Source organism: Trypanosoma rangeli, assembly GCF_003719475.1.
Source record: "Trypanosoma rangeli strain AM80 chromosome Unknown Tra_15.4_contig_00050, whole genome shotgun sequence".
Taxonomy (NCBI): Eukaryota; Euglenozoa; class Kinetoplastea; order Trypanosomatida; family Trypanosomatidae; genus Trypanosoma; species Trypanosoma rangeli.
The window spans coordinates 19,150-40,406 of NW_021705794.1; the positions used below are offsets into that span (position 1 = coordinate 19,150).

Here is a 21,257-nt window from a genome sequence, read left to right on the forward strand (position 1 = left end):
TCCGCCGCCGCAGTACTCTGCCGCTGCAGTCGCAGCTGCTCGTTCCAGGCGTACAGTTCTCGTCTTCGCTGTTCCTTGAACTTCTGCTCAGACCGCAGCTGTGTTGTCTCCTTCCCAGTGCCTCTATCCGTGCTGAAGGTGATAATTGATGCTAGTGGCTGCACACGCAGCCCCGTCCGGGACGAAATCTGCGAGGATGACAAATTCACCCCTCTCGGTGACGCCAGAGGAATGAAGGGTTTCTGATGATGAGGCAGTCCGCCGCTATCGCCCGTAGTGATACTGTTCTTGCAGCAATTGACGGCTGTGTAACTGCTACTATTGTTGTTGCTGTTGCTGTTGTTGTTGCTGTTGCTGTTGTTGTTGTTGTTGTTGTTGCTGCTGTTGTTGTTGTTGTCCTCTGCCGTAAAAAAGCACATTTTTTGAGAGTCTGCAAACTCCTTATCCCGCTCGTGTACTAATGCCATATCGGTGAAGGACTGAACCTTTTCCATCATGGCTGAGGGTACGGCCACCGCTGCCGAAGAGGTGCTGCTCGTACGAGTGCTGAGGCCGGTGTTGCTGCCCGGCGCTGGGATGCTCTTTGCGAACTTGGATCTCCGTTGCTGTTGCTTCGATGTCTGCCGCTGCGACAAGCCCATCTGTGGGGAGGGGGAGGAGAGACAGTGCAATGGCACGGTGCGCGATGAAAGGCGTCCGCTGCACCGCACACTCGACCGCGAGAATGCGGCTTTATTCTGCGCGCAGAGAGCCTTCGCCTCGGAAGTGTTGGACGGGCTTTGTGCTGGCTCATCCGCCTCAGGCGTAGAGATGGATATATATATATATATATATATAAACTAAGAGAGGGAGGGGAAAGGGAGAAACACCGCACAGTAAGGCGCACTACTAACGGAGAGAGAGAATAAAAGATAGGGTGGAAGTGGAAACACAACATGCCGCAGTATGTGGCAGAGACAGCGCCATGCAGAGGCAAAGGGACAGTGCGAGAGTGAGCAAGAAAAAACAAATGGAAGCAACGAAGGAGCTGGAGCGGGTGGGGCACGGGCAAAGAAGTGGCGCAAAGGACAAATAATTAAATAAATATTTATATTTAGAAGATCCAAAACATAACACAACCAATGCAGCTCCCACACACACACACACGCACGTTATTCGTCTACCTCTGTGTGAGTGCATGCATGCCCACCACCACCACCACCACCAACTCCTCCTACTTTCCTCATCGCACGCACTTCTCTCTCTCTATCGTTTTTTTTTTTTGCGTGTGTATGATATTACCAGGAGGAAACGAACCGACCAATACGAAAAATAAAATAAAATAAAAAAAAGCATCTGTTGCTGGGTGGCGGCAGTGATGGGTTAAAACTGACCCTCAAGGGGAAAGCAAGAGGGAAAGACAAAGGCGAGAAGAGGGTGAACGGGGGGAGGAGGAGGGAGACAATGAGCTCCGCCTCTCTCGGCCCCCTCTCACCGCAGTCGGAAGTCCTGGTCGTAGTGGCTTGACTGCCGCTCTCCGTCAAACTCAACGTGAAGGGCAATGTCAAGGTCGCGCGGGTTGCCTTTATTCGGGCAGCAGCTCATACGGAACTTCGCCCGCTCGCCTTTATTCATCTGCAGCGGATTGAAGAGGTACAGCACCGTCTGCCTCCAGTGCGTCGGTGCCGTCAGCGGGGTGGTGGTGAGTACGACCACCTCGTGGCCGGCTGCGAAGGGGGTGTCGAAGTGCACGCTGAGCGCATCCACGCATCCCGACCGAGCCGCGACGAGCTCAAACTCGCTGGTGAACGCGAGGTCCGCCTCCTGCACGGTGTTGATGTCAAAGGAGCAGAGGTCCGAGGTGTTGGTCACGATTTGGTTGCGGTGCACGGTGTCAATAAGAGGCTCAATGTAGCTCAGGCGCTTAAAGTAGGAAAAGTCAAAGCCCTGCACATCGTCCCAGACGTCAAACCGCTCCTCCTTGTACTGCTGGTCGCTGATGCCGCTGACGTACATGTTCGCACGGTCCGGAAAAAGCTTCACACCCGGCGCGCCCCAGCGATCACGTGCGTAGAGGACAGTGTTGAGCATCGACTCATACAGCAAGAAGTACCCCATCCACTCGCTAATGATGATGTCAACTTGCTCGTCCAGCTGCAGATCCTCCACCTTTCCCTGAGTGATGGTGATGATGTTCTCAAATCCGTTATCCTTCACAATCTGCCGCGCCTGCACCGCCACGCTGCTACAGTCAACACCAATCACCTTGCGTGCGCCCGCCTTCGCGGCAAACATGGAGAGGATGCCTGTGCCGCACCCAACGTCCAGCACCACCTTTCCCTTGAAGAGGTACGCGTTGCGCCAGATAGCGTCACGGTAGGAAGTCGTGCGGTGATAATCCTTCAGCATCTCCATGTGAATCCCATAGTGGCTGTAGGAATCAAAGTAGTAGTCGCCTGTGGCTGACCCTGCCGTGGCCTCACTCACTGTTGCTGCTGTCGTCATGGCCCGCTGCGATGCTATCAATGCAGTTGCCAGTGTTCGCTTAAGTGATGCAGCGGAAAGCAAAGAAGGGTGCCCAACACGACGCAAAGGAGAAATGTTGGCAATTAATTATGCGGGATGTTGTTTGCTTAGAAAACGGTGCGTGATGACGTCGCGGTGTGTGTTTTAGTTTTCTTCCTCCCGTTCCTACCAATCCGCCGCAGTTCGTTCCGAGTTTTATGTAAACAAATTATTATGACGTTCCTTCGCAGGCGTCCTCTCGCACGTCGCACTCCGTTTGCCTATCCGTGTCTGTCTGCCTGTATCTGTGTGCTTTTTTCTTGCTTCTCTGCTTGTGCACTCTCTTTTTTTTCCTTTTTGGATTTAATTCTCTTCCAACCTCGTCGCCGCGCCGCCACAAGCACGCGCGGTGGAAAGACAAAGGAAGAGGAAAGACAGTTGTGTGCGGGTGGACGATGTAAGCGTGCCGCTGCCTCTGCGAGCAGGCAAACGTGCAGGCATGCAACATACGCAAAAAAAAGCAACGGCCTCATCCGCTCCTCCCTCCCTCCCTCCCTCCTCCCTGGAACATTCTCCAGTTGCACCGCTGCGCCACGCAGTAAGTTAACAGATGTATATATATATATATATATATGCGCCAGCAACGCATGCACACACGGGCAGACAGGCAGGCAGAGATATTTACCAATAAGATGAGGGAGAGAGAAGGGTGTGGGAAAAGACGATAGGAGGGAGTCATCCCGACGCGGACCCGAGAGCTCGCTTCATGTGCAGCAGCGTCTTCTCGGCAAAGATGCCGCCATCTGACCACACCGTCACCGTCTCGCGCAGAAATGAGGCGACAGGTGAGTTCTGCGGCGCCGCCCCTGCCAGCGCCTCCACCATCCGCTGCATGTAGACCTCAAAGACAGATATGTACCGCACCGGCCACTCCAGTCTCTCGTGCCTCAGCAGTAGCATGTTGGCGATAAACAGCAGTGTCCCTGCCGCTTGCAACGCCATGTCCCCTGCGGCGCCATCTACCGCGTTTGCAACACGGATATCGTCGCAATGGCGCTTCTTCTCCCGTGCCTCGTGCACACGCTCGTCGCAGAGGTAGCACAGGACGTACAGGAAGGACTCCGTCATGGGGAGGCGACGTAGCATGAACTGCACGGCACCCTCGATTGCGGCACTATCGCGTTGGGCGCCGTCCAGCATGTCCAGAAAGGCGGCAAGGTCCGTCTCTGTGCGGAACATGTGCGGCATGTGCGGCCCATGCACCCCACTCGTCGAGGAAAAGTAATCAAGCAGCGACATCCACAGCGCCGAGACACGGCCATGCACCGCCGTGTACGACGCTCCTGACGCGGGGGCCGGGGCTCCGGTGGCTGTTGCTTCGGCCGCCGTCGCCTGGCCGCCTCGCTGCCTCAACAGTTGAACGTACAGGCGCCGCTCCGCGCTATCATCATCCCGCGTGAAGAGAAACCGGTGTTTGGGGTCCGTCACGTGTGCCACACAGTACTCTGCAAAGTCCGGGCTTGTCAGCTGCATGCGTAGCACACGCTCCACAAGGTCGTTTTGAGACACCATTTCTAAGATTGCCTTTTTAATGCTGTTGTTATTTTCCCTCCCGCTCACTCTGTTTTGCCGCTCAAACCTACACACACACACACACAGCAAGAGGAGAAGAGGAGAGAAAAGGAATTCAACCAACACCGCCCTGCCACAGCACCCGCGCTGCGGCTTCACGTAGCCCATATATATAATCCCCACGCGAGACGCAGATGGAAGCAGTAAAGCAAGAAAAAAAGACCATCACCGCCCTGGCGTGCGGAGAACACCACGTGCACGCACCCCATTTCCTATTTGTTCCCTTCCAAACGGCGCAAAACGCCCAAATAGAGCCGCCCTGGAGAGACAGAGGCTCAGATGCATACATCTCTAGGCAATCAACAATGCGATTATGTTAAATAAATTCCTCATCCCACTGGCCCCTTTTCCACTATAAAATAATAACAATAAGACAGACAAACAAACAAACACACATGTTTTCCCCCTCTCCCAGCAACACGAGAAACATCCTTGATTCTTGTAGTGGTTATGGACGCGAAAACATAGAAAGGAGGTAAAGAGAGAGAGAGAGAGAGAGAGAGGCATAACCACCTTATTTGTTTCAATCGCTCCCTGGCAACGTGAAAGCTCCTACGCCCCGTTTTGTGCTAAAGTCAAACTCTTTTTCCTTTTGCGCCTTGGTGCCGTTGCCATAGGGGAACTCGCGCCAGGTCCCTTCTTCTTATCGTTGGAGGCATCCATCAGCACCACCAGTGCGCCCCACGGCAGCTCCTCTGACTGGCCGTATTGCGCCCTGCGCGCGTTGATGAATGCCTCCAGCCACGGCCTCTGAGAGCTGTACACGTAGTGCACACGCACGCCGCCACCTGTAGTTGCAGCATCGTCATCTTCAAAGTCAAAAAACACATTTCCGTTCAGTTTTGTAACCAGCTCGGGTGCCGCATCCGCACTGACGTACACCGAAACACTGCTACGCCCCCTCCCGCTCACATTTGGATGCGTCACAATACGATGTATTGTGACCTCTGGGTGTGTGGCGTGCAGCAGGCGTAAGACGCTCCGTGCGTAGTCGGGTTCTGGTAGCAGTTGATCAAGCACAAGTTCTCTGTAGGGCCCAGCGTAGCGTTGGCAGCGCTCACACGACGCACGCACCACATCATGAGCCTTCCCGCATAAACGGCACGACCAGAAGCGCGACCTCTGCAGTCCCGTGCTGGGACTGTCAAGCAGTACCTGTTCATTTGCAACGTGTAGGTGGCGAAGATGGCAGCGGTAGATGATGGGGTACATGTTCCCGTAGTTCAAAAACCGTTCCGTGACGTGCAGCAAGTTATTATCCTGGCTGCTAAAGGCCACCTCCATCATGTGCAGCTGCGCCCACGTACGCTGAGGGGTGGTGACGGACGTCGCCGAAGATTCCTGCGTGTAGCTGGAACCAAAGTTACTGCCACCAAAGGAGGACACACCGTTGCAGCTTTTACTACTGCTCTTGCCAGGCGATACCACACCGTCCTCTTGGGTCTCGCTCTCTGACTTCTGCTTTCGACGCTGACGGCGATGCGGACGAAGACGCGAGTTTAGTGGTACATTCACGCTGTTCGTCTCATGTTCGTTGGAGGAGGAGAAGTCATCCTCGTCCTCGTGCGGGGTGTCCCTGTTGTGATGCTCCACACATCCCTCGCGTGGCTGCACCTGAAGCCTGAATGTTTTCTGTCGACTGAAGGCGGCGGGGGCGCCCCAGTCGAGGTGCTCCTCCTCCGCCACCTCCCGCATCGCGGCAAACGATGCCAGCTGCTGCAGCAGCGTTGGGCCGGGGGAACTCGTGATGGTGGTGCTAAGCTCATCGGATGGCCCAGACAGCAAGGGGGTGGTGAGGTGCGCAAAAAAGAGTGCCATGAGAATCAGGGCGGGGCCTTTGCTGCCACGTGGGAGCAGCGCCGTTCCCTCAGGCGTGAGGCGTGGACTGCCACGCCGCATCCTCCCCTTCCCTTCGTTGTGTAGGCTGAGTGTCATTTGCAGTCACTAGACTCGTTGTTGGTATTCCGCTTTTGTCGTCTGTTTGTTCGTTTTTTTTTCTGTTTTCCCCTTTTTTTTTATCTCTTCTTGTAGTGTTTCTTGCTTCCCCGCCTCTTTATTTTTTTCTTTCGGCTTTTTACGGGGTCCTAAGGCGCACCTCGCTCCTTCTCTCCCACTCACCCCAGTGATACGCCTCTATCCAAGCCTATGCCTGTTGGCTGCGGGTGGCGTTTGGTCCCCTCTTTTGCCTTCCTGTGGGAGGAAACAAAACAAAAATAAAAACAAAAGAACGCAAAAAAAAAAAAAATAGGTGTGAGCGGCAGGTTCGTGTTCGTGCGTCTGCAGCGCACCCGCAGGTCAGAGGCTACGCACAGTCAGAGCACCTCACGCGGTGTTAAGACTTATCAGAAGGCCCGCTGCCTCCGCTCACACAGCTACTCCTACCGATCTCCGCAGGGGTGACTTTTTCATTTATCTCTCCTGTTGGCTCCTCCTTTTTTTACAGTTTCATTTCTCTTCTTTTGCTCGTTGTGCTATACTTATTTTTCATTTCCTTCCTTAGTTCCACGACGCCCCTTTACGTGCGCGCCACTGTCATCTGCGACCTCCCCAGCCCCATAACAAGATAAAAAAAAAAACAAGGCCCGCATCATAGTTGCGTCCCTCAGAGAAAAAAAGGGAAGGGAAGTACAACGTGACGCCACGCAGCGTGTGTGACTTACAGATGTTTTTCCTCATTTTGAGATATAAAATATGCACCGGGTGCCTCGGAGCGGGGAGGCAAACGCACGGAGTTATTAGGCCTCCCTGCCACCCGCCCCCCTCCCACGCACAGGCGCACGCCCACAGGGCTCAGAAAAAGCAAACAATAATACAAAAAAAAAAACAGAAGAAGTTACACAAAACTTACAATTACACGCACAGCAGCAAATAAAAAAAGCACCAGAACATGTACAGATAAACAAACAAGTACGCACAAAAAGTAAAAAAAAAAAAAGATAAAATTCCTCCAGATGTGGGTTTGTCTCACCTCCCACAGATAAAGAGGGGAAGGGAGCAACCGAATGGAAAGTGATGGTTCGTTCCACTGCGCACAGCATTCCCCGCCGGGGAAGCGTGCAGTCAACTCCCACGCAGCAGCGCAAGAGAGCAGTGGCTCCATACGCCAGTTGAATGATCATCCGGTTTTCGTTGGGGGAGGGAAAGAGGAGGAGGGGAGGTGGTGGTGGGGGTGGTGGGGGTGGGGAACGACGGCGCAGCACCAAAAGGCCTGCACCGCCCGCTGCCTCCCTCCCTCCCTCCCCCAAACGCGGCAATATTTTGAACAAACACACGCAAAACAAAACAAAAAAAAAATGTTTTTTTTTCTCAGCACAATAGTTCAAAAACAAACAAAAACAGAAGGCAAAACACCGAGTCACACAGGCAGTGTTACAAACGCATGTGCATTCAGTTCACTTTGTCTTTTCTTTCGTTGTTGTTTTTTCTTTGTTTTTTTACTCTCCTTCGGTGAGAAAGAGTGACGGAAAGCCAAAGAGATGACCCAACAAAATAGCCCAGTGATTGGGTACGTGAGGGGAGTGGAGAGGTGTACTGCAGCAAAAGTTACCCGTTACCCCGGCATCGCACCCACCTCACTCACAGTCGTATGTGTACTATATATATATATATATATATACCCCTACGCTATTCACTCCTTCCCCGCCCTTTGGCTCCTTCATTATATTATTCAACTTTTATTTCACTCCTTTCCTCCTTCCTATTATATGCATATAATATATACACATATACATATATAGATGTATAGATATATAGATATATCACTCGTTGCGTATGTTAATGCGACGGCTACGCAACCCACGCCTGCTCCTTGATGACAGCCAGCATCTGCGGCTCTGCCGGCTCCCACAGTGGGTTGTATATGTACGGGTCGTGACGGTAGCGGCCACCGTCTAGGCAGACGGTGGTTGTGTACTCGTTCGAGTAGAATACGTAGACAGTGGAGTAGGGGTTGTGCTGGCGTCGGTGAGAGCACCTCCCCGCGTTCCACTGTGTAAGGATAGATGCGGACGCCTCCACTGTGCCTCCCCGTGTGTGTTGCAGCTGCGGCGAGGCGGCGTTGCAAGAGGAGGCTTCATCGACGGCGTGCTTCGCGTCATGGTTCTCCCCCCACAGCGGGGTGGTTGTGTTCACATCCGCTTCCGCCGACACTGCTGCAGGAGACGGCGCCATCGTCAGCTGTTCTTCCTTCTTAACATGGGACACCCCATCTTGAGAGTCTTGCTCCTCCTGCTGTCCGTGCACGCTTTCAAGCTTCCGGATGCACTCCGTCTCCACCTGCTGAATTTGCGCGTCCTTCTGATTCTGCAGCTGAGACTTTATCCGCTTGCGCTTCGTGGACGGCTTCTCCGGCATTTCAATCACCATTGGCTGGCGCGGAAGGTACATGGGACGTGTAGCCCATCCACCGACGCTCTCCGCGTGGTCCTGAATCCACGCCTTGCTACGCGGTGGGGCCACCAAGTAGACCTCGCTCCCGGCAGCGTTCACGTCGAGGAAGATGAGTTTGTTAAACTGCATCAGTCGTTTGGCGTCCTCCTGCGAGGTGACGAAGACCCATGTGCATCCCTTCCCACGGCCGTTCAACGCATTCGTGTGAGCCTCCATTTGAGGGATCAGCACGTCTGGAACGAGAAAATTCAGCAAATGCCGCAGCGAGGACGGGTGATTGTCGCGACGCTGCTGCCCAAAAAACAGACGTATGGTTTTCTTCGGCGCCCCTGTGACACCCTGCTTGTTGCCCTCACTGTGGGTCTTGCCTGTGGCGAATTGGCCGCCGTAGCGACCTGACGGGGACGGATGTCCAGTGAAGGCAGGAATGCAGAAAACCCCGTGCTCGTTTACGCCAAACATCCCGCGCACAAGATCACTGAGGCGCTTGTTGGTGCTGAGCAGCGTGATGACCTCGGGGAAGGACAAGAACAACAGAATGGGCAGCAGTACGGAGTCCGGCAGCGACCCAAAACGGCCCCCGCGCTCCCCCTCTTCAATGTTCATGGCTTCAAGGCGGCAGTCAATGCTGGGGCGGTGATGGCTCGGAATGTCTTCTGGTGGATGCAGTGTTCTGCGCGGGGTGGAGGCGAAGGAGGTGCAGGTACTGTCACTTGGCAAGTGTGAGGAGGAACCACTGCCACCGATGCTGCTGCCGCTGGCGGTGCTGTGGTGGTCTGCGTCGATGGGCATCAATGGTTGACCCTCACTTATCACGAGCATCTCTCGCGGCGTCCCTGGCGTGGCAGCCTCCACCTGTGCCCCGTCCACCGCTTGGCCCGCAGCAACCTCAGCGGTCTTGCGACGCCCCCCCCGCACCTTCTTGTTGTTAGTGTCCTCCTCTTCCTCCTCCTCGTCTTCATCCGTGTTGCGTCGAGGCTGCGCGTCCGCCTCCGTCACGTCCGCCTCCCAGAGTTTAGAGGCCCCAGCTCCCGCGTAGTCAAACATGCGCTCCCCCTGCGCCTTAGTCTCGACTTCTTCCACGGCGTTCCAGTCGTCCTCGCGGTCAGAGTTAAAGCCCGTACGAAATACATCGGCGCCCAGCGGGTACTTGACGGAGGCGGAGGCCGACATTAGCGCCAGCTCCTCAAGTGTAGGCGAAGTGGAGGGTAATGCCGCGGAGACAAGCAGCAGAAGGCCAAGCAGCTGTGCTTGTCGCAGCACCAGCGGGCTGTCGGCGTGACGTGTTCGCTCGCCGTATTCAAGATCCTTGTAATTCCCCATGGCCGCAGAACTGGCGACGTCGTCAGAAACCGTCCCCAGCTCTACGGCCATGTTATGCATCATTGTTGATTCAAGCTTTTTCATTTCTTCCCCTAATTTCCACAAGTTTCCATCTGTCCTTGATCGCCTCCTGCGTGAAATAAGCCGTAGAGTCGAACACTCCCTTTCCTTGTACGTTTGTTTTTCCTTCATTTTTTTGTTTTGGGGGTTGGTGTTTTACCTTTGTAGTTTCTGTTGATTGGTTAATTACGTTCCTTGTTTGTGTGCGTGTTCACTGAGACCGTCGTGTAAGAGGCCCGTGCTGTGTGTGTGCTGTGTGTGTTGTGTGTGTGTGTGCTAGAGGTCAGGCGCCGGGTTGGGCGGAAGCAGCAAAAAGACAAAATAGAAAAAAAAAAAAAACGGCGACACAGATAACTAAGCACGCATGCATGCATTGTCCCACGCCTACGCAGAGGCTGCGCCCACGCATTGCACAGTGGCACAAAGCATGTATACATATTTTGTTGCTGCTGCTGTTTTTGTTTTTTTACACCTCCGCCCATGCATGCATCTCCGTGCGCGCAGGGGCAGCAGGCGCAGACACACAGACATGGAGAGGGACGGACGGGGCAGAAGAGTGAGATTCTGGCACACTCAGTGTTATTATGCCGAGGAACCTCCGTGTAAAAAATGCAAAAAAAAATAAATAAATAAATAAGCAGGAATAAAACAAGAAAAAAAAGCAAACAAACAGAAGCATCTGCCGTGGGAAAATTTGAAGGGGGAGGCAACGGGTGTCCGCTACGAGGGAAATGAAAAGTATAGCAGAGACGCAGTCACGTGTACCCACCCCGTCCTGATCCTTCCTTTCCATCTCCACGGTTGTTCCTCCAGTCATGCCCAACTGCGGTGTGGCCGGCTCCTCCACGGAAAACCGCTTCGACAGAAGCGAGCCATTGTGGTCACAGTAGTACTTCATCCAAATGCAGTTTTTGCCCCCGCCGCGGCAATGGCGTTGGCAATAGACGACGACCTTGCCATGCCCGCCGCATGCACCTGGTCACTCCTGCTGTGACCACCACCAGTAGTTGTGCTACCACCGCCTTCGGTCTTGGTATCGTGCGCGGGTGCAAAGACCCCCACGCGGTTGGCGATGCCGTTATTTCCAACGTGCCTCCCTGGCGGCGCCTCCTCCGCCACGGAATCCTTCACACGAAAAATACAATTGATCTCACCGCAGAACAGGGATGCCTGCACGATGAGAAGGTCGCGAATGGCGGTGAGGCGTCGCCTGGACTCCATAAATGTGGCACAGCCAAAGACGATTGTTACTAGCCGTTTGCTGCGTAGAATCGCACTCGCTATGAGCGTGTTCAGACTTTCAAACTCGTTCAGCAGCAGCGCGGAAAACGGCAGCGTACTGCAAGAGTCAAAGGCAAACAGACCGGGGGCCGATCATGTTTACCCACCAATTATTCTCCATCTTGTCAAGACGCTCGAGACAAATTCCCTCCACTGCATCACGCTGCAGGTCCACCGGGGTGCATGCTAGCGAAATACCAAAAAAAAAAAAAATGGGAGACGCAATGCAGGCAAGCGTCCAACACGTCTTTATTATCTCCGTGCTCTATCAGGCACTGCATGACAATGCTCACAGGCGCCGCACCCAAGTCGTTGGCTACATCAAATGCGACGGCGTAGCACACGGTGTGGCCTCCGTTTTTCTCATTGGGCGCAAACTGCGGGATGGCCGAGATCAGTGCTGCAAATACTGCAAGTTCTTGCCATTTGCCGCTCTCCTGCGTTCCCTGCTGAGGCCAGGCAACAGGAGGAACGTGCACCTTTGTCCTCGAGATATCCTGAGGTGACTCAAACGTCACGGCTTGCTCCTGCGCTGCAAATGAGATACAGCCGCGGCGCAGGAGGCGACAAAGTCATGGATAATGACTGTAAAATGCACAAACCCCACGACAAACGTATCGCCCACGGCATTGAAGAGACAATGCGGGAAACTCCACTGTGATGGTTTCATCCGAAAAGGAGCTGTGAACCGCAGCACACCACCTTTGCCTCTGACTCCGCGTCTTTCGCCGCACCACTTGCGCCCCTCCCGCCAATCCGCAGCAACGGCACCACTGACACGTGCGCGGGCTGAATGAACTACTCGAGGGCGTACATCGTCAGGCACCGCGTCGGTGAGGTGAGAGACGTCACCACGCCTCCACCCCGTCACGGCGGCACTGCCAAAAAAGTCACACGCCGCCGGGCGCGGGGAAAAAAAAGAGGTCGTAGCAGCGCGGGAGAAAATTGTGAAGAAGTCGAAAGGACGACTCGCCATTGCGTGTCGCCAGTCGCCTGCTTGCCGCGCTGGGGGGCGCCGCCACTTTTCCATGAGGGCCCCCGCGTAGAAAAATAATTTCACCCCGCCGTGCACTCAGAAAGAAAGACCTGATGAAGCTCGGCACACTGCAACACCGGTAGGCCGATTTCGGGACAGGGGCACCCACCGTCCGTGTGATAGAGAGCGAGAGAACGGTTCAGGGGTGGAAGCGAGGGCAGAAATTTAATAACAATAATAATACAAAAGGGAAAGTATCAGAAAGAACGAAAGCCACGATGCACAGACCTGTAGACTCCTTCTTGTTGTTGCTGCTTTCTTCGTGTGTTGTGCCCTTGTGCTCGCCCCACCGACCCACCCACGCTTGCGCTCCAGCGCCCCCCTCCTTCCCTCCCTCTCTCCCTGCTCCTGCTGACTGTACATCCCTGAACGTGTGTAAGCGCGTGTAGGTGGTGTGCATGGGTGAGTGGACAGTTGCAGTAGCCACGGACCAGTGAGACTGGCAAGTTATCCCCCACAACCAACTATTTCTTTTCCTCTCCTTCTTCTTCTGCTTCTGTGACGTCACGCATTTCCCCTCAATTGTGCTGGACGCGACAAGACCGCAACAACTGGTGCAATCCATAGATGAATCGCCGGTGCAAGGCGGGCACAAGAAGGGGAGAAAAATAAAAAGAAGCAAGGCGGCATGTACGGGCAGCCACGGCGGGAGACACGAGTCGGCACACCCCCGTGGCGCTCACAGAGAGGCCGTGAGTTTCACAAGAGGTGTGGGGTTTTCTCTCGGCGACAACGGGGAGAAGGTGGCGCTCGGCCCCCTGAAGTCCTCCTCCTCCTCCTCCTCACACCAGGGGGCGGCGCCCTCTCAACCGTCGCTCGCCTGCCTGGTGGTGGGCCACGTGCTGCGGCAGCGGCCGTGTTGCGGGGTTGTCGATACATTCGCGTGCCTTCGCGGGGAATGAAAATAAAAAGCGAAACAAAAACAACAACAAAAATAAATAAATAAATCGAGTGGCGTGTGGCTCGGAAAAAAAAAAAAAAGGGCCAAACCGACAAACGCGCATGCGCCTGAAAAAAACAAAAACAAAAGAAAAACACATCCAAATAGAACGGCCACACAAGTGCAAAGGTAAATACAGAAAACCGCACGCATGCGCGTGGTGGTGGATGGGCGTGCTTATTTGGTGCAGCGATGGTGGTGGGTAAAAAAAAAAACGCACCTGCCATGGGGGAATCAGCACGCTGTCAATGCCTCGAGTGCACGTTGCAGTTCCTCCACCCCCTTCCTTCTAAAGCTAAAGTTGCCGGAGAGCGTATCGAGGGCGCGTACATGCACCAATGAGCTGCACGACGCCAGGCCACACTCCGGGCAGTACGACGCCGCCCCCTTCCCCCGCGCTTTGTTCTCCGGGTGCAGCAAAAGACATGATTTGCAAAACGTGTGACCACACGGTACACATGTTACAGGGTTGCGGTACAACTGCATGCATAACCCGCACGAATAGAGGCTCTCTGTCGCCCCCTCCGCCGCCATAAGCATCTCCATCACCGCTCGCAGTGCCGCTATTGCCCTTCCCTGGCCATCCTGCTGCTTCTGCCACTTCTGATGAAGCAGCACCGTGGATGCCATCCACGATAAACCCAGCTGCTGGGCACGTTCTAGCGTGGAGGCGAATAGATGCGCCTGCTCCTGCTGCATGTCATGCATACACTGCGACACGCCCAAAGCCGTTTGGCGCAGTTCCTGCAACTGCACCCGCATCTCCGCCAGAGACGCAGGGAGGAAAGGGTAAGCCATCTTCGGCGCTAGCCGCCTCTCCTCCTGCAACCAAAGTTTGTGCAGAGCCCGCTCGCACGCCACAGCGGGAGATGTGGTCCAGGCATTCGACATAATCGCGAGGCGCTGCGCCGACTCGTCCGCCACTACCACGTTAAGTGACACGGCGAGACTCAGTTGGGCCGTTACTTTTGCAGTCGTAGACAAAGCCTTGCAGTGGTCCGATGACCTCAGCAGGAGGCTCTCACGCTGCACCCTTTCTAACTCCATCAAATCTTCGCGCGCCTCTGCCTCGCTTCGCAGGAGCGTCTCGTGGTGGGCGCCTTTGACCAGCGCAAGTGAGGTGTGCAAAAGATCACACGTCGCCGTATTTTTTACACGCACCTCCTTCACCTGGTTGTGCGCGGCACGTGTCATCGTCGCAAGTCGACAGAGTTTAGTCCCAATTTTATCTATGCGATCCCGCCAGAGCAAATGCTTCGTTTCGTACTCTGCTGCAGTAGACTCTAACGCCTGCCGCAGAGCCGCCGCGTACTGTGCCCCCAACTTCTCTTGCTCGCACTCATGCTGGCGTTGCTGCGTCTCCGCCTCCTCTGCATGCAGTTCCTTTAATTGCCGCATCTCCTCCCGAAGCTGTAGCATCTGTTGCTGAAGCGTCTCACCCAGCGTCGTCACATCTGTCTGGTGTTGCAGCAGCAGTGTGTCGTAGTCCTCCTGTGTGGTCTGCAGGCGTGCGTTGAGCTCCGCCGCCTGGCGCCGCAGGTCCGAGGTGATGGTGTCGTGTGCCCTCTCCTGCAGCTGCAGCTTACGATGCGCCACGGTGAGCTCCTCCTGCGCCTTCTCCAGAAGCAAACATTCTGTTTGCCTTCTGATCCCGTGTAAATGATTATGCTGTTGTGCATGTAGCGCATCACGTGCGGCTGCCTCCCCTTCAGACACGGCTACTCGCATCGCCTTCTCGAGCTCCTGCACGACTTTCGAGACAACCGCATTGCACCGCTCTACCCGCTCCTGCGCCATCTGGTTCATCGAGGCATGTGCCGTGCGCAGGCCAATGCACACCGCATCAACCGAATCCCAGGCGTCAGCCAAGGCAGCCTTAACGGTTTGCTTGGCATCTCCATCCTCCAGCGCAGTGTCGCCCCTTCTATGGGTGATTTTCTCCACTGACAACGATGCCACGCGGCATCGCACCTCCTCCAGAAACTGCAGCACATGTCGTGTTATGTAGCCAAGATCCGCAGTGGCGCGTTCTAACTTTTCCTCTCCGTATTTTTTGACGCGTCGCAGCTCATCACACTCGCCCTGCAGCTGCGTGAACAGTCGAAGCTGCGACTCCATCTGCTGCTCCGCCACCGCAGCGTCACTCCTAAACGTCTGCTGCTCCTGTTGTCGTACCTCCTGCAACTTCTTGTGGGATTTCAGAAGCGACTCCAACTCGGCCCGCACGGCAGCGTGCACCTTCTGCTCACTCTCTTCAGAACCCTCCCGCTCGCGGAGGCGCTTAACCTCCTCCCGCAACTGCTCCAACTCAGCATGGTCGCCGCGGTACATTTCACTCAAGCGCTCAAAATTTCTCTGAATGGCGTTCACGCTATCAGTCCGCGCCTGCATTTCATTCCGCTGCTGCTCAATCACCTGCAGCAGCTCCGCCTTGGTCCTCGCCTCTGCCGAGCGAGTGTTTACGGACTGCACCATGCTGACGGTTTCTTTGGCACAATTGGCAGGGGAGCCAATAACCGGCAGGGAATCGCTGTTACGCCTCCCATGACCGCCGCCGGCCGTAGTGAAGGCGGAGTTGTCGCTCCGTACAGGGGCCCACACTGAGGTGTGCTGCGTAATGGCTGGTATACCGCCAGGGATGGGCATGTGGGCAAAACCAAATCGTGTCACCAGCTGCCGTATTTCTTTTTTTTCTTTTTGTTTTGCCTTCCAACTTCCTCCTCCCGCCGCGTCGCCGCTGGTCCTCTGCAGATGGGCACCCCACTTTTCTCCTGGTGGAGAAGTTGTGTGGTTGTGCGTGCACGCGCCTGTTCACGCCGCGGATTCTTCGCCGCCGCCTCTCCACTCATCCAACCCACACGCACACACGCAAGGAAAGAAGGGAAAAAAAGTGATGAACACCACAAATGTGACGCCAAAAGGAGGTGGTTCAAGGCAACACAAAACCAGCTGCAGGCCAAAACGCCATTCACAAACGACGAGGAGTGTGTAAGGAAAAACAAAGACAAAAAAAAAAAGAGAGGAAAAATAAGAGAGAAACACAGACCTCTTTCTCCTTCTTCTTCCTGCTACCACATTTGCCATCGATGCTGCTTTCTTAAAGCTGCAACGCCGTACAAGTCCCTCCCTCTTGCCGCCACACGCACGTACAAGACGGCAACTACCCAGGCAAAGGTGTACGTGAATGCCTACAGTTCAGGAGGCACGCATAAATAACGATGCTCACCGCAGCAAGCGAGCGAGCAAAAGAGGGATAGGGAGGAGAAAGGGGTAACACACAGAGAGTGTATGAGGGTATCGGCGTTTCAGACCACCATGGCGGTAGCTGACCGAAGACCGGAGGCATGCCCCGTCGTGGCAGCAAGCCGTTTCTTGAGCCAAAATGCGGCGAGGACAGTCACACCGAGGACGACCAGCAGCAGTGTATCCCACAAGGAAACAATCGGGCCACTGTTCCCCATTGTCGTGCGTGCAAAGGCGCCAAAGCGAACCGTCAGATATGTCTGCGGCAGAATACCTAAAAAAGTGGCCAGCGCAAACACCCGCAGCGGGACACCCACGATGGGGGACGCTAAATTCACCAGCCAATTGGGTAGTATAGGGGTGAAGCGGAGGAAGAGAAGGTACACGAACAGTTCCCCGCGGTATCGGTTTACCTGCAAACGTATCTTCGCCAGCCCCTTGCCCTTCATGAGGCGTCCATCCACCCGCTCCACGAGACGCACCCCAACCAGCGAAGAGAGAAGGTAACAGCACGATGCGCCGACAGTCCCCAATAGAGTGCAGTACGGCACGCCCAACAGGGTTCCCAGAACCGCCCCCATGACAGCGTTCAGTGCGACTGTGCCGGGCACGCAGAGTGCTTGTAGGAAGAGATACACCACGGTGATAAATACCACCATCTGTGGCAGCTGGCTCGCTGCCAGTGTTTGTATTTCCCTACAGAGCTTCGCAATGCCGGCGGCTGAACGCAGAGAGGTCGTGTCACTTTGCACAATTCTCCTCATATCACGCATGAGGGCAAAGGTACCCGTGAAGTACATCATCAATACCGCCACCACCATAATGATGAGAACAAATTTGATCAGGTGGGACGGCACCCCGCTGCGGTCCGCAACGTGAGCCGTGGCAACCATAGTGACGAGTAAGCTGGCTAAGAAGAATGAGGTCGAGGTCCCTTCTGCGCCCACCTCCATCAAAACGGGCGCCACACTCCGTATCGTACACACGACCCCACCAAACACGCACACGCACACACAATGACGCAGATAAAACGAGGAGAGAGAGGAGACTGTTATTGCTCCTTTCGCCTTCTATAAATATATATATATATAAATATATATATATATATATAATACCGGTTACAATTACACTAGAGTTAAATATTATTATTTTTTTTTATTTCTTGTGGTATAGATATCTATATAAATAGATAGATATGTATACGTATTTAAGCCTCTTGTGTGTGTTTTGCTTTGCTGTTCGCTACCTATCCCGCTTGTGTGTTTTTTTTTCTTATTATTCTTCGTTTTTTTTTCTTTTTGCTATCTTCGTAACCGTCACCTCCTGCTGCTCCCTCTAAACTTGTTGTTACGGATAAAAGTGTGAGCAAAGTGAAAAAACTCCTCTGGCTCTCGCCCACCCTACACACACACACACACACAGAGAGAGAGAGAGAGAGAAGAAAAAAAAAAAGAACGAAACACATAATAAAAATCCAGACAGGCAGGCAGATTGTGTGCGGTGCTGATTCCTCATCAACCGCCGGTGTAAACGCACAGCGTGCGGTGAGAGAGAGAGAGAGAGACGCGTCGATGACTATTTCCCTCGCGCGTAAACGATATACGTCACCCCCAGGCGTCTCCTGAAGTTCCGCACTCCCCGCGCCTTCAGGAAGCGCCGCCCAGTAGCTCCCCCTTCATCCACTCCATACTGCCATCGTAGCCCAGCGCCGTGGACTTCGTGTTGCTCCGCCCCATGCACTGCCGGATTCCCGTGTGGAGGTCGTCCTCCTGCAACACCCGCTGCACGTGTCTGTCACAGCATGCGGAAGAGGAGGCTGCGCCGTCCTGCTCAAACGGCACCGCCATGCCGCATCCCCCTGTCCCCAGTGCCGTGGCCCGGCTGCACCACCACCACTGCCTTGGGGTCGCCACGCACCGCCGCATGCACCCGACACGACGACGAGCCCACTACATGTGGCGCGGCAAAATAAACATGACAGCAGAGTCGCTCGCAGGCAGATTCCAAAAACAAAAACAAAACACACCCTTTAGGCCTCTTCAAACCAAGGAAGGAGGAGGAGGAGGAGGAGGCCAAATGGCGGAAATTGTCTAGAGGGAAAAAGACTACGGAGCGGGGGCAAAGCAGCTTTTTCTATGCGGCAGCCATGGCATGCGTGGCTGGCGGTGTGCATCACGGCACGACGAGAAGGGGGAAATAAGTTGGGGCGGTGGGGAACGTCATGAAGGAGGGAGGAGGAGGGGGAGGAACGGAAGCGCGATAAGGGCAGTCGCAACAACGGCGTACACCGCTGTACTAGACGACTATAAAACGTACGTGTGAGTAGGCGGTCACGTTAATAACAGGCAGAGAGGCACAAACTCACCTCCCTTCGTGCGTTGACCCAAAACTAAAAATAACATACAAATAAGTACTGCACACGATAACAAACAAACAAACAAATAAATAAATAAACACAAAACACACACACATAACAAACACGCAAAAGTCTGGGACAACCCCAGCGAGGAAAAAAAGGACGGCAATCAGTGCGTGGAGGAGATGCACTCAACTTCGCCAGCTTCCCTCTCCCCCTCGTTGGGGCCCTTCAAAAAAAAAAAAACACGCGTTAGAGCTCCCGTTCACGGCTGGTGGAGTACATCAATCGGCGTCTCGGTGAAAGCGACGAGGTAGTGAGGCTGCACGGCGGTTCCGAGTTGAGCGCGAGTCGTGCCACGGACGCCACAAGCTCCATCGAGAGACGTGAGGTGCCGGATGGAACACCGACGCCGTCCTCAGAGAAGGAGTACAACCCGCTGTGCGGCAACGTTTCCAGCTCAACGCGGTGTCGCTCCTCCAGTTTACGCCACTTGCGGAAAACGGTGTTTTCTTCCTCCTGCAATGCCGCAGCCCGCACACGGAGTTCCGCCATATTTTTTTCGGTCGCTTCGCGCTGCTGCTGGGCGTACCGCTTTATGATAGCAACCTTGTGAATATCCTCTCCCATTACAATCTGCTCCTCCTGCAGCAGCCGCTCCTCCTCGGCGACGCGGGCCTCTGCAGCCCGCACCCATTGCCTTGCCTGCTTAAGATTCGCCTCGTACCCGGCCAACTCCCCACATAGCGCCTGCACATAACCTGTCTGCGTCTCGACGGCGGCCAGCAGTTTTGGCTTCTGTTCTAGTGCCTCGGCAAGCTCCTCTTCTAGGAAGCGCACCTGCATCTGCAGCGCCTCAATGGCCATGCGTTGGGTGGAGTACAGCTCGCCCAGCTGCGCCGCGTTGCAAAGAAACCGGTCAACCCGCTGTTTCCATGTGACGGGGTTATGCACAGGGGCACGATCCCTCACACGCTTAATGCACTTTTCAAGAAACTCAACCGCCAGCTCCCGCTGCTCCTCCGTCTTGACACGAAAAAAGTACGTCTTGCTGGGATTGCGGAAGGCCACTGCAAAGCAGTTGAAATGCGTGTCCTTGCAGTGGGAGTACTTTTCCGGGTCAGGGCAATTTATCAGGGCCTCCACCTGGCACTCCCCGTCCCGCACAATGTAGCGATGACCGTGAATGCGGCTCTTGACCCCAGGCTTGGGCTTCTCTGCGAACCAGTCAATCGACTTCTCCGACATTTGTATAAAGCGAGACTGCCAACGACGCAGGTGTCCGCCGCCAAGTTTCTCCACAAACATCTCAAGATAGTCCTGGCGCATCAGCATCGGCTTGTAGTGGACGTCGACGGCGACGCGAAGGGCCTCACCGTGGGAAACGAGGGCGGCGCAGGTTTCGCAAAGCGGCCGCGCATTGGGATGCGCGTCTCTCTCTCTCACAGGTGTGTGCGGGTTGCTTATCAGTACCAGCGGCTCCCCCTCATGTGGACGCAGCAGAAAGGGAAACCACCCAAGCTCACGCGAGGCATAAACTTCATCATTCTCCTCCTCCGTATCATCCTCTGTGTTGACGGCTGGCGGTGAGCTCTGCTGCTCGCGTCGCTGCTGTTGCCGTGGCCACGAGCGAACATTACTTAATGAGACCCCTCCCTCGTTGTGCAGTTGCTTCGCCGTGTACACAAGCTGCAAAGCAGCGCCAGTCTGCAGGCCGAGCTCGTTCGGGGTGCGGCGCACGTCGAGTGGCTGCCCAGAGGCGGCCATCAAAAGTGCGTAATCGCCTAGCCCCGGCACCTCCATTGCTGCTGCGGTGGGAGTAGAGGCGCACGTCTCACGGCGCGCCTCATTGATAGCTGCGTTCAACGCCGCAATCTGCGTAGCGTCGCAGAGTGCAATGTCCTCCTCAACAACCCACCCGACGCGCATCTCCGCCGCCCCCAGACGCCGCACAAAGCCACAGCTGTCATCACACACCAACTTGAGAAGCATGGCGAATCCAGCTCAGTGCCAACCCGGGCGTAGCACACTTAAACCAACTACATAAGCGTACGTGCATGCATGCAGCCAAGCCCCGTCACCCGCCATCCCACCCAACGAACGCAGGAGGAAAAAAAGAAAGGAAGAGATGAAGGGTGTGGTGATGCAAACCACAAAGAAAACAGTCCAAGCAGCTGCGCCGATACAGAAGGAAAACATTTATATAAGGTAGGAAGCAAATCATGGCACGCTACTCTCTTAATGTCTCATTGTACTGAAACAGAAAGAACTTGGAAAGTTAGAACTCCATTTCTCTCTCCTTCTAACTCTTCTTATTTTCCATTTACTCTCTTCTTAAGTATGTGTTGTTGTTTTTTCTTGTTTTTATCTTTTTGACTTCGCCTCTTGCTTCACTCATTCACGTTGTTGTTGTTCTTGTTGTTTTCTCCCCCTCGCACCCTCCCCACCACGTGTGCGCCTACTCATCCCTTCCTCATCTGTGTATGGTTGTCCTCCTAATCTATGATGCATGG

General features: G+C 54.7%; 11 protein-coding genes across 11 annotated transcripts in view, besides 37 other annotated features; 1 reads left to right on the forward strand and 10 right to left on the reverse strand.

The window, feature by feature from the left end:
- TraAM80_02252 (uncharacterized protein) overlaps window positions 1-641 on the reverse strand; it is a gene marked incomplete at both ends in the record, with an annotated part of 750 nt that extends 109 nt beyond the window's left edge. The window contains one exon of the mRNA XM_029379263.1: window positions 1-641. This exon is cut by the window's left edge and continues 109 nt beyond it. Within this exon, the coding sequence (XP_029240886.1) occupies window positions 1-641 (641 nt within the window).
- A 173-nt stretch (window positions 642-814) lies between these two features.
- Window positions 815-837: a microsatellite.
- A 294-nt stretch (window positions 838-1,131) lies between these two features.
- Window positions 1,132-1,150: a microsatellite.
- Window positions 1,151-1,185: 35 nt separating this feature from the next.
- Window positions 1,186-1,214: a microsatellite.
- A 93-nt stretch (window positions 1,215-1,307) lies between these two features.
- Window positions 1,308-1,331: a microsatellite.
- A 139-nt stretch (window positions 1,332-1,470) lies between these two features.
- TraAM80_02253 (arginine N-methyltransferase) lies at window positions 1,471-2,484 on the reverse strand (the record flags this gene model as incomplete). The annotated part of the gene is made up of 1 exon (XM_029379264.1): window positions 1,471-2,484. The coding sequence occupies one exon, from the start codon at window positions 2,482-2,484 to the stop codon at window positions 1,471-1,473; it is 1,014 nt and encodes a 337-aa protein (XP_029240887.1).
- Window positions 2,485-3,022: 538 nt separating this feature from the next.
- Window positions 3,023-3,048: a microsatellite.
- Window positions 3,049-3,094: 46 nt separating this feature from the next.
- Window positions 3,095-3,118: a microsatellite.
- A 101-nt stretch (window positions 3,119-3,219) lies between these two features.
- TraAM80_02254 (uncharacterized protein) lies at window positions 3,220-4,056 on the reverse strand (the record flags this gene model as incomplete). The annotated part of the gene is made up of 1 exon (XM_029379265.1): window positions 3,220-4,056. One exon carries the CDS (start codon window positions 4,054-4,056, stop codon window positions 3,220-3,222), a length of 837 nt encoding a protein of 278 aa, XP_029240888.1.
- A 69-nt stretch (window positions 4,057-4,125) lies between these two features.
- Window positions 4,126-4,142: a microsatellite.
- Window positions 4,143-4,480: 338 nt separating this feature from the next.
- Window positions 4,481-4,512: a microsatellite.
- Window positions 4,513-4,582: 70 nt separating this feature from the next.
- Window positions 4,583-4,619: a microsatellite.
- Window positions 4,620-4,668: 49 nt separating this feature from the next.
- TraAM80_02255 (uncharacterized protein) lies at window positions 4,669-6,015 on the reverse strand (the record flags this gene model as incomplete). The annotated part of the gene is made up of 1 exon (XM_029379266.1): window positions 4,669-6,015. One exon carries the CDS (start codon window positions 6,013-6,015, stop codon window positions 4,669-4,671), a length of 1,347 nt encoding a protein of 448 aa, XP_029240889.1.
- Window positions 6,016-6,316: 301 nt separating this feature from the next.
- Window positions 6,317-6,361: a sequence feature (A-rich).
- Window positions 6,362-7,031: 670 nt separating this feature from the next.
- Window positions 7,032-7,058: a sequence feature (A-rich).
- A 189-nt stretch (window positions 7,059-7,247) lies between these two features.
- Window positions 7,248-7,261: a sequence feature (G-rich).
- Window positions 7,262-7,298: a microsatellite.
- Window positions 7,299-7,336: 38 nt separating this feature from the next.
- Window positions 7,337-7,357: a microsatellite.
- Window positions 7,358-7,377: 20 nt separating this feature from the next.
- Window positions 7,378-7,409: a microsatellite.
- A 292-nt stretch (window positions 7,410-7,701) lies between these two features.
- Window positions 7,702-7,732: a microsatellite.
- An 82-nt stretch (window positions 7,733-7,814) lies between these two features.
- Window positions 7,815-7,875: a microsatellite.
- A 27-nt stretch (window positions 7,876-7,902) lies between these two features.
- TraAM80_02256 (uncharacterized protein) lies at window positions 7,903-9,912 on the reverse strand (the record flags this gene model as incomplete). Its single annotated transcript, XM_029379267.1, has 1 exon — window positions 7,903-9,912. The coding sequence occupies one exon, from the start codon at window positions 9,910-9,912 to the stop codon at window positions 7,903-7,905; it is 2,010 nt and encodes a 669-aa protein (XP_029240890.1).
- A 218-nt stretch (window positions 9,913-10,130) lies between these two features.
- Window positions 10,131-10,164: a microsatellite.
- A 34-nt stretch (window positions 10,165-10,198) lies between these two features.
- Window positions 10,199-10,227: a sequence feature (A-rich).
- Window positions 10,228-10,491: 264 nt separating this feature from the next.
- Window positions 10,492-10,560: a sequence feature (A-rich).
- A 222-nt stretch (window positions 10,561-10,782) lies between these two features.
- On the reverse strand, window positions 10,783-11,109 carry TraAM80_02257 (uncharacterized protein; the record flags this gene model as incomplete). The annotated part of the gene is made up of 1 exon (XM_029379268.1): window positions 10,783-11,109. The coding sequence occupies one exon, from the start codon at window positions 11,107-11,109 to the stop codon at window positions 10,783-10,785; it is 327 nt and encodes a 108-aa protein (XP_029240891.1).
- Window positions 11,110-11,264: 155 nt separating this feature from the next.
- Window positions 11,265-11,675, forward strand: TraAM80_02258 (uncharacterized protein; the record flags this gene model as incomplete). Its single annotated transcript, XM_029379269.1, has 1 exon — window positions 11,265-11,675. One exon carries the CDS (start codon window positions 11,265-11,267, stop codon window positions 11,673-11,675), a length of 411 nt encoding a protein of 136 aa, XP_029240892.1.
- An 8-nt stretch (window positions 11,676-11,683) lies between these two features.
- On the reverse strand, window positions 11,684-12,199 carry TraAM80_02259 (uncharacterized protein; the record flags this gene model as incomplete). The annotated part of the gene is made up of 1 exon (XM_029379270.1): window positions 11,684-12,199. The coding sequence occupies one exon, from the start codon at window positions 12,197-12,199 to the stop codon at window positions 11,684-11,686; it is 516 nt and encodes a 171-aa protein (XP_029240893.1).
- Window positions 12,200-12,522: 323 nt separating this feature from the next.
- Window positions 12,523-12,549: a microsatellite.
- Window positions 12,550-12,673: 124 nt separating this feature from the next.
- Window positions 12,674-12,703: a microsatellite.
- A 266-nt stretch (window positions 12,704-12,969) lies between these two features.
- Window positions 12,970-12,989: a microsatellite.
- A 113-nt stretch (window positions 12,990-13,102) lies between these two features.
- Window positions 13,103-13,153: a sequence feature (A-rich).
- A 63-nt stretch (window positions 13,154-13,216) lies between these two features.
- Window positions 13,217-13,250: a microsatellite.
- A 129-nt stretch (window positions 13,251-13,379) lies between these two features.
- On the reverse strand, window positions 13,380-15,791 carry TraAM80_02260 (uncharacterized protein; the record flags this gene model as incomplete). Its single annotated transcript, XM_029379271.1, has 1 exon — window positions 13,380-15,791. The coding sequence occupies one exon, from the start codon at window positions 15,789-15,791 to the stop codon at window positions 13,380-13,382; it is 2,412 nt and encodes an 803-aa protein (XP_029240894.1).
- A 348-nt stretch (window positions 15,792-16,139) lies between these two features.
- Window positions 16,140-16,184: a sequence feature (GA-rich).
- A 266-nt stretch (window positions 16,185-16,450) lies between these two features.
- Window positions 16,451-17,281, reverse strand: TraAM80_02261 (SNARE associated golgi family protein; the record flags this gene model as incomplete). The annotated part of the gene is made up of 1 exon (XM_029379272.1): window positions 16,451-17,281. The coding sequence occupies one exon, from the start codon at window positions 17,279-17,281 to the stop codon at window positions 16,451-16,453; it is 831 nt and encodes a 276-aa protein (XP_029240895.1).
- An 87-nt stretch (window positions 17,282-17,368) lies between these two features.
- Window positions 17,369-17,404: a microsatellite.
- A 55-nt stretch (window positions 17,405-17,459) lies between these two features.
- Window positions 17,460-17,499: a microsatellite.
- A 58-nt stretch (window positions 17,500-17,557) lies between these two features.
- Window positions 17,558-17,584: a microsatellite.
- Window positions 17,585-17,650: 66 nt separating this feature from the next.
- Window positions 17,651-17,697: a microsatellite.
- Window positions 17,698-17,790: 93 nt separating this feature from the next.
- Window positions 17,791-17,809: a microsatellite.
- Window positions 17,809-17,830: a microsatellite.
- Window positions 17,831-17,934: 104 nt separating this feature from the next.
- Window positions 17,935-17,952: a microsatellite.
- Window positions 17,953-18,435: 483 nt separating this feature from the next.
- Window positions 18,436-18,460: a microsatellite.
- Window positions 18,461-18,613: 153 nt separating this feature from the next.
- Window positions 18,614-18,636: a microsatellite.
- A 138-nt stretch (window positions 18,637-18,774) lies between these two features.
- Window positions 18,775-18,874: a sequence feature (A-rich).
- Window positions 18,875-18,996: 122 nt separating this feature from the next.
- TraAM80_02262 (uncharacterized protein) lies at window positions 18,997-20,736 on the reverse strand (the record flags this gene model as incomplete). Its single annotated transcript, XM_029379273.1, has 1 exon — window positions 18,997-20,736. One exon carries the CDS (start codon window positions 20,734-20,736, stop codon window positions 18,997-18,999), a length of 1,740 nt encoding a protein of 579 aa, XP_029240896.1.
- Window positions 20,737-21,146: 410 nt separating this feature from the next.
- Window positions 21,147-21,167: a microsatellite.
- Window positions 21,168-21,257: the final 90 nt, after the last annotated feature.